Consider the following 12,569-nt stretch of genomic DNA (forward strand, 5'->3'; position numbering starts at 1 on the left):
AAGTGCCGTTCGTAAGTTCCAATAAAGATCAGCACGGCACAAAAGAATGCCTAACCCATACTGCGCTGTCATCATATGCACCGCCAACTGATTACAGTCGTGCAATGGATTGAATCCATCTGTGCGGAGCTTCAAGTGTTATCCCCTCATATGTATGAGTTTTCTCTCCTGGTATTCAGATTTCCTCCAAAATGCCCAACACTGATTCGTGGAATTGTTCAAAGATCTGAATGCAATAAACTTCTAAATATAGTACTCACATTAATTGAAACTTTCCTGTCTAAATAAAACTCATTAATATTAAAGTGATATGTAGCATCAGATACTAATTTAATGGCTAGGCCATCTCTTGACCCAGGCGAAGTTCAGATAGCAATTGTCCTTGGCCTTTTGTCAATGAAGCCTGGATTCATGGATTTGTAACATATTTAGCTTTTCAACACTCCACGTTGTATACAGGATGCACACAAAACACGTGCACATGCTCGTTCGAGCAAGCGTCGTAAGGAAATGTGGAATTTAAGACGCAGAAAAGTGTTGTTTAATACTGAACGAAGTACGTATTGCCCCCCACTATGCATTTAGATGAAGAGGTCTGTAGTTGTGAGCAGCAGGGGATCCTGCCCTGAGCAGGGGGTGAGAAGCGAGGCTTTATTATTATTACTACGAGTGAGTGGGCTGCATGCAGGAGGTGTCGTTAGCTGAAGCTATGAGAGCTATAATGATAACACTGGGGGCTTATTAAGAAAGAAAGCCTCAATGAAATGGCCTGAGATGGTGATTTTGCTTTCACTCCAACGTGCAAAACCAGAAAAGCTCCAAAAATATGCAATGTCTTGGGGTTTAGTTTTTAAATATATTTCATTGTTTTTATATCGGAGACATCATTATTAACTCAAGGGCACAGCGATATAGTGTGGAATTAATAGACGTTTGAACCTAAACATAAACATTCACTGAAAAGTTGCGTGCACACACAAAGGGCAACGATCCCCCATCTATCGTCACACATGCGCGCACAAACCTTTCCATTGGAGTCCTTGGGCTGCAGGTCCAGGGCTCTCACCACGTAGACCCGCACCTGGCACTCCTGGGGTCCGCTGGGGGGCAGCTGGGAGAACTGTCGGGGCGGGAAGGGCGCGTCCTGCTCCTCGGGCAGGCGGTAGATCCGGAACGAGCCCTGTCGTGCCACGTGCACGTTCAGCATGACCGCGAACACAAAGATCTCCCGTATGCCCTCGAACAGACTGCTGGGGCAGAATGTAATTAGCGAGCACCTGTGACGGATGTCAATGCACCCGAGGGGTGGGTGGCCAACGCCACGCCCATCCGCCTTTGTCTCAACCAGTGCTGATGTTTACATTTGAGGTTGAGTCGACCTAGGGGAGGCCCAGGATCAGTTCAAATATTCGCCACTGTTCTGGTTCGTGAGCGGGAATCGAACACGTGCAACCGGGTTCGTAGTGCAGTGCGATAGAATAACGACAAGCATGTAAACACACGTACATTATCGTCACCAGGGTCAACTCTCCCGAACTTGGGAGTGGCAGCGTCGTGGGCGAATATCAGCACAGAGGTGACAAAAGTGCTGGCCATGGGTCGATGTAATGGCTACATGATCTAATAAAAAAAAATGTTTACCAGGTAAGCCCAATGAGCTATGCAGCTCTTTCTCAGAAGTGACCTGGCCATAAATGATTGCTCAGCGAAGTGGCTTATCGTGGTGAAATGTATGGCAGACAAATACTCTAAAAGCATGTTTCTAAATGTGGAGGGAAAAACTGGAGCACCCGGAGAAAAATCCACGCGACCACGGGGATAACATGTAAACTCCAGATATAAAGGGGTCAGGGTCGGGATCGAACCCACAACCTCCTCCATACCAGGCGAGGGAGTTAACATCTGGCCACTGATCTAGCAGGAAGTCGTAAGAACCTTTGTGTGCGTGCATGCATGTGTGTACAGTATGTGCATGGGGAAAATGCACGCTTGGAGCACTCGTTCAGAGAATAACGTCCTTGCACGATCCAACTGACCTTGAACTCTCCCACGGGGGTCGGGTCGTCCTCCTCCCCGGACGCCTTGCCCCGGTAGAGCGTGAAGGTTTTGCAGAAGTCAGTGAGGCCCCCGAACTTGTCCACCTTCTCCAGTTCGGTGTCGTACACCTTGCGGCGAGGGGGGAGGGGGGTGGTACAGAGAGAGACAAAGTCGACGGTGTTTCAACGTTCCTACTGACGAGAGCGGTGGTGCTCGAGTGATTGCCCTGACCCCATGGTGGAAATTCCACATTCCTTACGGTGATGACCAGTCTATCCATAGGGCAGTCACTATTTTATGGAGGTATGTTGAACTTTGTTCGCAACGTACGTAGCCAACCATGCTAATCGGAGATGCAGCTCATACTCTTAAGTATGAGCTCATACTCTTAAGTATGAGCTGAGTCAATCTTGGACCAGGATTTAGATTTAGAACCTTCTGATTTTGTCGTGAGCACGAGACTGCAGTGCCACCTCGGCCAGATATCCTGTACGAACCAAAACGAGAGGAATGAGATGTATTATTCCGATTTAGAAGGGTTGTCGTGAAATATAGGTACACGTTACAAAGAGACAATACACGGTAGTCGATTGGAGCAAGAGGGGTGACGAAAGCACCATCTATGGCTGTATTTGCTATCTGAGTGACGGTGCTGACACATCACCAAAGGCGCACGATAGGTCCAGGAGTGCACTCATTGGGATTAAGTCTAATATTCCGCGAGAACTGTATATTTAAATAAACATTCAATATAAATGTATAACATCCTTACACAGATGTGCTCAGAAAAAAATTGGGCCCAAGTAGCTGGAATTGTAGTCCAGTATGATAACGAACATCACCAACACTGAACACACACACTCTCTCGCAAACGCGCACACACACACACCCACACGCACCTTTATCGTGTCGTAACCCTTCTGCAGGTAGGAGCCAGACTTCTCACTTTCCCCAATCGACGCGTAAAACTTGCACCACCAGTCCACGGAGTCTTCCTCCTGGAGCACAAGCATGGTTGGACATGAGCGTGTGTTCAACTCGAGGAGTATTTTACTCTGTTTCAGCAAGACTCACGACATTACCGGTGCTCTTTTAAAGATAATCTTACACGAGGATGATGGTTTGTCAATTACGCAGTGAGTTATGTTGGGCATGGGAAAAAATCGGGCTACGCAGAGAAATCGTGCACACACAAGGGGATAACGTGAACAAGTCCGTACACATACTTTGTGTACCATGAGCATGTGCCCTTGAGTTTTTTTACGAGTGTACATTCGTTCATCTGTCCGTGCAGGGGAGGAGTCAAAGAAAGTGAAATTATGGGCTTCTCATATTTATGGCAAGCAAGAATGGCAAGGAGAATTGGCAAGAGAGAGAGACAATAGCAAGGAAAGGATGTAACAGGGTTACATCCTTGGCTCCCACCAGAGATTAATTCATTTTCTCCTGTGTACTGAGATTCAAGGGAGGCCTGGGTGTTTAGTTTCATAAGAACCATGATTTACCTATAGCCCCAAAAAACATAGAATTTTGGGCTATGACAACGACACGCAATTACTCACTCTTGTGAACAGTCTTGACGTCTAAGACTACAGCAGCAATGGGAACAGAGCCTCTTCAGTGGTGAATGTTCTGACCATTGAGACGACACCTCGCTAACTGAGCTTGGGCAGTCAAGGGTTCACACAGCTTGACGGCACTGCATTTGAGACACTGCCATGAACGGAATTTATAAACGATAGCAACAGGCAGGTTGTGCTCGGGACGTTGATATGGGTTTGTGTGATTGCGTGTAAAGTAAACATGAATGCACTCACAGAGTACGAAGTTGTGCCCCCATAGACTGAGCCCAGGCCTGCGGATGAATTATCTGCACCCTGCACACACGTGCATGCGCACGCAACACACAGACAAACCAGCTCCAGCGTAAACGTGATGAGCATGCGTGCCTCGAGCTCTGTGTGGATCGGTTAGCAAGGCAGACAAGCGGCGGTTGCTTTCGCGCTTCTAATATCCGGGCTTGTGTAAGCGATAGACCTGTTCGCATTAAGACCCAGGATAGATCAGCTCAGCCTAGCGTGCCTTTGATTGCAATCAAGTGAGCATCACTCTCTGGAGAGATGGCCCCGACATATGTACTCTGCGTGGACTTTCCACCACTGGCTCTGACTGCCAATACAGATGAGTACTGATCTACAATTTATTATAATCAATAATCAATATTCTGATTCTGTCCTACAATTGATTAATTATATAATTTTAATTGATTTATATATTTATTGATTTATACTAGAGGAATATGATCAGCTTTTAAGCTCTTTCCCACAGATGTCCACTAGTTGTTATTGTAAAATGTGAACGTTGGGCTCTGCCACGGATGTTTGTTTATGTTTGTTTATGTTGTACTCTGGATCACAGCGTTCACTTGACATCACACGCCGTGCTCGTTACCGAGCAACAGCAGGAATCACTTAACATAATATTGCTCCGTGACCAGAGTCTCTGGAGCTCCCCTCTACTGGAGGTTACTCGTTCTCGATTTAAAGCGTTCTGTTACTTCCGAATGTAATATAGTGTGACATATACGCCAAAGAGAACATTACTTAGTCTTTGACAATTACAATTGTGTTGGAAATTTGAATTAGTTTTTCAAAATTGTAATTCGTCTAAAAAAATTACGGTGCTGTATATTTGGAGTTTGTTTGTGTCTCTCTCTCCCTATGGTCGCGTGGATTTTTTTCTCCGGGTTCTCCGGTTTTTCCCTCCACATTTAGAAACATGCATTTAGAGTATTTCACTGCGATATATGTCCACATGATAAGCCACTTCGTTGACTTATAGTTCAATGATAGCTGTCATTTGTGGCCAGGTCACTGCTGAAAAAGAGCTATATAACTGAGCGGGCCTTCCCTGGTAAAATAAAAAATGTTGTTTAGTTTGATAGTTTATATGTTAATGTCAATATGCAGCCATGCGATTGCGTGCTCGCTCCACTGTGGGTACCAGGGCCTCCACGAGAGGGAGCCCCGCACAGCGTCTCCAAGAGGCGACTTGGGGGCCGCTCTTCCACACTGGTCAGACCAATGGCGATTACATCGGTGAAACGTGCAAGGGAAGCAGCGTTATCCTCCCAGCAAAGATGTCTGCGCCATGTTAAACATGCAAGACCCAAGACGCAAACCTGGGTTCGAGAATCCATTCACACACTGCGTATTATGTCATCACGTGTGCCTTCTTTACTACCATAACCTGACCCAGTTTTCGGTACCAAATTTCAAACAATTGCGAAAGCTGGGTAGCCTAATGCGCAGAGCCAGTTTGCATGAAGTTGACTTTGATTTCTGCTGCTGCTTATTATTCTCTGTAGAGATCTATCTCTGGTCGAGTGTACATTAAAGACCCTGTGACGTCATTCACAAGAATAAGCAATAGCGTGTCTTCAGGCGTGATGACGCAGGAGGAAAGAGAGTAACAACTGTACTGGGATCCATCGCTATATTGCAATAAAGCTCTGTCTCGAATCATCTTTTTCAAAAGCATGCACTGAGTAACATATCGATGACATTGGCTACATCTAGGCCCAGGATAAGTTGTTCCCTCTGACCACGGCGACAGCGATGGTCAGGGATCAGGCCCGCAACCAGCCTTATTGTGTGCCTGTGTTGTATTCCAAATATCCAAAATGGGATACAATTAAATGTGAAAAATATTTATATAAAACAACCCTAAACCAAAAATCCAGGTCTCCCTTGCAAAACAGATAATCAATCAAATTTACGACATTACATTCTCAATGTAACCGATGTTACTACCCATGTTTCACAACGGCTTTAAGTGTGTTGCTTTTGTGCACTCACAGGGCCCCACTGTGAACCTGGAGTGCTCTTGCCAATGATACCTGACGAAACTGAGGATCATTAGTTCCATGAGCATAACCCTGCTGATGAAACCCAGAAGGTCAAGACGTGTCCTAAGTGTGATTTGCTAAAATAAACAATGCAGGGTTATTAGTCTGGACGGCTCAGGCTAAAATATGCTTCATTTTGATGTGGTGAGACAACGTGACGTCTCTTTATCGATGAAATGCCGATGCTATTCTAGTGTAGTGCGCAGGCATTGGTTTACAACCAACAATGTTGCTGGACACGTTGACCTATTCATCCCAGGTAGGACAGTCAGCTTGCACCTGACCGGACAGTCAGCTTGCACTAATTTCAGGCCACAGGTACCTTTATTTGTCAAGATACCAAACCGAGCTACCTGAGCTTAACCAACCCAGGCAAGAGGGGAGGGCAGGGGCCAGGCCTCAGGCATTTACAGCCTCCACTGGACTAATGAAAAATTGGTCCCGACATTAATTGGCTTCAATCAGTGACTGTAGTACAAACGTGTTGCAAAACAGAAGTCGCGTTGCATTGCTTGACGTGGGCGATTGTGCAATGTCTGAATCGTGCCAGTGTCACCGTGATGCTTCTGCTTCAGCTCATGCTGGTCCCACGTGCTCACTCCCGGCGGCTGCTGTTGCCGCTGTACCTTGATCAGAGGCTTGCAGTCGTCCACCTCGATAACGGTGTCCATTGGGCTCGAGTGGGCCGAGTCGGCTGTGCGCACAGCCACGAGACAAACGTAAAGGCAGGCGGACAGCTGATTCCCTTTCACGTTTTTGAACGGACCCCATCAAGGCGAGTAGTGTAAGCAAGCGCCTATTTAGGCATTCCAGGTACACGCACAAGCACATGTGGGCCACGGCACGACACAGGATATTTTGTACTCGTTGATACCGCCTTCATTTTCAGCGTCTAATTGTGTTTTAAGGCAATTAAAAATGGCCTACCCATGTTTGCGATAAGTTCACAAGATCTTTAGCGTCCAATGTAATGCAGACAGCTGGGGAACAAGCTAACCCCGCAACAACGCAACAAGCGGCAGACACGCGAACGCTGGGCCATGTCACTTCCGAGAGGCAAAACTGACAAATAAATATAATGATGCATGTTATGGGTGTAACGATGCATCACCAATTGATCGATTAATATATTGTTATTTAGGCTCACGATACATGCATTGAGTGGCGTGTTTATCAATATATGCAATGTGTGTGCAAGTGTAATTTTTTATGTTCATTGCAGGAGATAAAAACGTAAACACAGCAAAAAAATTTTAGAAAAAAATAAACATGTTTTGGTAATAACCAAACAATCAATTGCGTATTAGATTGCATCTCAGTCTTGAATTATCACAATTTCATGACATTTACACTGCTCATGTATATCGATACAGTTTAAATAGGTTTAGAGCTTCATGAAAAATATCCATATTCTTGGGTCTTTCGGTAAAATCACGTAGATAGGTTCAATTTTTTTTTCAAAAAAACCAGAAAACTACGACGTTTCGATCGCAATGCAAGAAGACGACTGCTTGCATTGCGATCGAAGCATCGTAGTTTTCTGTTATTTTTGATTATTTTCTTTGAACCTATCTACGTGACTTTACCGAAAGACCCAAGCACATGAATTGCTGCAGTCACGAAAGCGTTAAGTCGAAAAAGATCCAGTTGGAATTTGGTGCTTAAAAAATGCAGATCCTTCTATTATAAAATAAAACTACCGGAATAATTATAGACAGTAAGAGCAGCACAAGTGATAAAGCAGCCCCTCAATTCTAGACAAAATAAATGTGCTTAAATAACCATTGTGAATGGTTATACTGTGGTTCTTTTTGTCCTAATGTCATGTCATGTGCTGTATATATACTACATGAGGCAAGCTATGTCATCACTCCACAATCTGCCAGGTATTGCCATGTAGCAGATTTGCCCCAAGAATATACATTTCAGTTCCACACATGGGCACCGAGCTTTGACATGTGCTAAGGAAAGGACAACCCGGTCATTCGGTAATTGCTGGTAATTCCACAAATCTGGTTTCAACACTCGCATACAATGACCCGCCTTTGTAAGGCAGTAGTATCAAGGGATATTGTTACGTCTACATAAATTAGCAAATAGTGCGCTTGTTTGAAAATCTTTCCACAATGTATTGTCAAGGGGGGCTGGGGTTGGATTTGAACGCAGTGACCCCTGGAGCCGGAGGTGGACAAGCTGCCCACACGGCCACGCAGCTGGCTGCCCCAGTAAATCAGCAACTGGGCCAACGCAATCGTGAACGCACGACTGTAAATAGAAGCAAACATTGGAACGGTGTAATTCGGTTTACATTTCAGTTGTATTTTTACACGTGCTCTTTCATTGCATTGACAGGGTTATTAGAAGCACTTTTTTCGCGTGTAGAAATATATCTCAATAGGTTTAATGGTAATCATTTTAAGTGTTGTAACTTAAGAAGCGGCTTCGTTTGGGGGAAAAAATGTGCAAGGATATTGAAATATGTGGCCTGTAACTGCACAATAAACATTTATATGTGTAACTATTTAGCATAAGACCCCAAATAATGTTAACAATTTTCCAACCAAGATGGAAGCATTCCCTCTACGGCTGTCACCAAAGTAAACATACTAAAAACATGTAATCACATAATCGGAAATTTAAAAACTCCTTTAAACTATGAATGTCTTTCGCAAGTTTAATTACTTTTCTGCACCCATTAACCCACTCATAAGATACAGTAAATATAGCTGTGACGGTCCCACCTAAAGACGGAGACTTGTGTTGCCTCCGAAACGTCGTGATTTAATTGATTTATTTTCATGTATTATTATTTTATTTCTATTATTATTTTTATTTTATTTTTTACTTACGTGACTTTACCGAAAAAACCTAAGAGTATGAATCGTTGCAGTCACGAAAGCTTCAAATCTAGAATCATATTTAAACCCAGTTTTGAAATGCCTCAAAGGCATGGGACTGCAAACGTCGTTTGTATTTATAATGTGCATGCAGATGAAGAGTTGTCCCAACGTGCCTTCGTTTGGGTTTCACATCTGAGCATTCAATTGTGTATTTAGGAAACTGCCATGCATAAACATTATAGTAATGTAATTATGGGGCTACAAGCGCTGCCTTGAAACATTCAGGATGGCCTGCCGATGATCCATCCTAGACTGAACCAGGCTGGACTGTGTGAAGATCTCACAGATCTTTGAAAGATCTGGACAGGTGATATTGTGTTGGCTGGATCATGTCGCCCGCATGCCCAAGCACTGCATGTCCAATCAACTTCTGTTTGACTGGATAGAGGGGGACAAACGGTGCAGCACACGCCAGAGATGAAATGGACTGATGTGGTGCAGGAGGGTAAGTAGCTGATTGGTCTTGCAGATGACCGGTACTAGCAGTGCCAAGATCAGCCTCTCTGTTAGAGGCTCACGAAGGACGCAACTAGGCATTGAAAGCAATTGCCCTTCGAAATACAATCGAGGGTGGAGGAGTGACGCTCAGAATAACGAGTGAAGTGCAGACATTTGACACGTAGCAATTTGGTGCAGTGGAGAACAAATGTGGTGCATCTGCCAGTCATCTCAGTCAGTTATCTAAAACACCTGGGTCTGTCCCATGATCTCTTGGCAGCGAGCCGTCAACGCTTCAAATGGCCTAAAAGTGCACCTAGCCTGGCACAAGCACCGCGGTGACGTCACCATCACTTCGTGTCGAACCGCGGTTATTGTTGTCATTATTGTTGGTTCGCTCGTTCCCACGTTGGGAAGCCGTCGTGAAGTGCTTCGTGCATTTTACAACAATCCTGGTGGCCAGGAATTTATGGCCATGGAAAACATCAGCAGTAAATTATATCTGAATCTGATATGGATCACTTCTAGGTCATCTCAGCCTAAAATTAGTGACATTAAAAAGACACAGCGAAGTCAAAATCATCTCTGTGGAAACAAGGTCGATCAACGTGTTGCAGGTGAAACCGCCCATCCTGTGCCACGCCAGCCTTAATGAGTGCTCTCTAAAAGCCTCTGCCCCACAAGGCTATACTGTGCAGGTGAATGTGGAATCTCTGGATATGCAATGCGGCAACATGTGTAATAGCACTGGACAGCACGACAATCCCACTGAACCAGCATATTCCATTCCCGGTAATGTCCCCCACCGGTGGTAGCTGGTCATTGAATGGAGCCTTGAATACACCTTGGCGAACTCAGCCTAAAGTGAGTACCTACTGCCTCGTGAGTACATGGCGTGCGGCTATTGTGTTCAACAGACTTCCAGGGTATCTGGGTTGAGCCCATGGAGCTCGCCAGACGTGTATCCCCCACCGTCTGCCACCGGAGACAAAAACGAGCTGATGCATTTTCCTTGCTGTGCCAGAATCCGAGTCTCAGAGATGCCTTTTAAGTGTCCCGATGTGGGAGTTTAGCACAATGCACCGCACAACCGACATGTGGGACAAATTTCATACAAACAGCTCGGGCTCTTTCTAAGCTTGTGCAAAAATGCAGGCCATCTAGCGGAAGGTCAGGATTAGAGATACACGCTTATATTGAGCCTGCCTCTGTGCCTGTTTCATATAACAGGCGCTCTGGGTGGCTGCCGAGGCAAGTGGCCAGCAGTGCAAACCACGAGGACAATTTGCACACGATTGATGTGCACCCACCAGCAGCTTGATAGCAGCCAGCTGGTGAGACCATCGTACATAACCCAGTCCAGAAAACCACACTGCGTTAGAACCCTTCAACCCAGGGTCCTTTAGGTCAATTACTGCAACTAGAATTTAAACAGCATGCTTAAAATCCACGTCATTCTTTCGTCTCATCAGCCCCCCAAACTATCGCTGTCCATGCCCTTGTGATGACTGTCGTTGAGACGCCGTGCTGAAATAATTCCAAACAGACCTCACGACTCCTCAAATGACAACAGGGGAACTAGTGGTGTAAACAACGGACGCAGGGGTGTGCATGGGTGTGCGTGGGTGTGCGTGGGTGTGCGTGGCTGTGCGTGGGTGTGCGTGGGTGTGCGTGGCTGTGCGTGGCTGTGCGTGGGGGTGCGTGGATGTGCGTGGCTGTGCGTGGGTGTGCGTGGGTGTGCGTGGGTGTGCGTGGCTGTGCGTGGCTGTGCGTGGGTGTGCGTGGCTGTGCGTGGGTGTGCGTGGGTGTGTGCGTCTCACCAGCGACGGGGGATCTGGGTACTCGGTCTGGAGCCCGGTAGGGGTCACAGAAGAACTCCTGCAGGGAGCGGATCGTGAGTTGACCTACCACCGGCCGTCGCCCAAACGGACGGTTGTCCAGCAACTTGATGGTGACGGGAGGTGCGTAGCAGCCTTCAACTGCCATCCTCTGCACACATGCGCACACACACACGCGCGCAAATACAAGGACCCCCCAATTAGCTCTGGAGGGCAAGTGCTGTTGGTGAGCACTTGTTCGGATGAGCACCTGTTCAGGTGAGCACGGCACACGAGGGCTTTGCGTGGCCAGCGCCAAAGAATGGGACAATTCGCACCCCCAGTGCTCACAATTGCATGCTGCACCAGCCGCTGGTTGAAGGCACAACACAAAAGCACGTTGTCAAATTTTAGACTCGTCGACATCTAATATCAATGTCTCTCTATTGTAGCTTGTACTAGGAAAAAGTGCTGAAGTTCAATTCTGCACCATCAGATTCTTTAAAAAAAAGGCAGATCTTCCAATCAGGATATTACCAAATGCTGATCGAGTCACCGTTTGATGGAGTCACCGTTTGATGGAGTCACCGTTCACATCTCGTGCGGGGCAGTTCAATTCTGAACCCAACCGGAGGCACACTCTTGCCAAGCACAGTGCCATCCAGGCAGATGATTTCAAAGATAATTTAAAGAATATACAAAACCCCAGTGTCTTTGGTAAAAATGACCATGGCAGGTAAAGGACACGTATGTTATAGTGATTGTGAATGGTATTTGGCTAAGGTGGGCAGCTATCATGTATGGAACTATGGTTTTGAATTTTGCTAGCCACCCGTGATTAAACCCGGTTCTCAATAATAAATGCCTTTTGAAGCATATGCAATTTGATTGACACTTAATTTAACCAAAGCCATTTCGACAGCTGAAATTCTGTGCACGTGTGTTCGATAATTGACACATGGCAAACATGTATTTACGGAGATGGAAGAGGCTCCTTCAGAAACTATTCTGAGATGTCACCTTCCGAGAGCATCATTTAACAGGACGTACATGATACTCTGATGACTGAAAAGGTAATGAAAGCACATTAATTAGCATTTTACAGAATTACAAGTAGAACAATACAATAATAATAATACAAAACTCATTCGAACATATGTACAACCTGCAGCTGTTGCTCATCGGCTGGGGTGTAATTATTTCCAGTAGCCACAGCTTGAAATAAAAGACAGAGAAGTCAACTCTCAACAGAATGACTCTGGCTCCTCTCACCTGCTGCACCTAGCCACAATGAGGGTGCTCGTGAAAGCGGTGCACATTTTTGCAACAAAATGACGTCATGCGCTCACTTTCCAAACCATTGCACAAGCACCATGTGTCACATGACCTTAATAACAACAACAACAACAAAACGGATAGTTTAAAATACATTTGAAGTCTTAAATAACTAAAATTAAACAAAAACTCGCA

At 45.6% G+C, this 12,569-nt stretch overlaps 1 protein-coding gene across 1 annotated transcript in view; it reads right to left on the minus strand.

The window, feature by feature from the left end:
* LOC133343259 (dysferlin-like) overlaps positions 1–12,569 on the minus strand; it is a 173,064-nt gene that overhangs the window by 112,528 nt on the left and 47,967 nt on the right. The window contains 6 exon segments of the mRNA XM_061552707.1: positions 1,025–1,180; positions 2,037–2,165; positions 2,937–3,035; positions 3,855–3,914; positions 6,571–6,638; positions 11,103–11,271. Of these exon segments, the coding sequence (XP_061408691.1) occupies positions 1,025–1,180; positions 2,037–2,165; positions 2,937–3,035; positions 3,855–3,914; positions 6,571–6,638; positions 11,103–11,271 (681 nt within the window).

The sequence above is a fragment of the Lethenteron reissneri genome, chromosome 17, assembly GCF_015708825.2.
Source record: "Lethenteron reissneri isolate LAM-NWPU_2019-01 chromosome 17, ASM1570882v1, whole genome shotgun sequence".
In the NCBI taxonomy this organism is placed as follows: Eukaryota; Metazoa; Chordata; class Hyperoartia; order Petromyzontiformes; family Petromyzontidae; genus Lethenteron; species Lethenteron reissneri.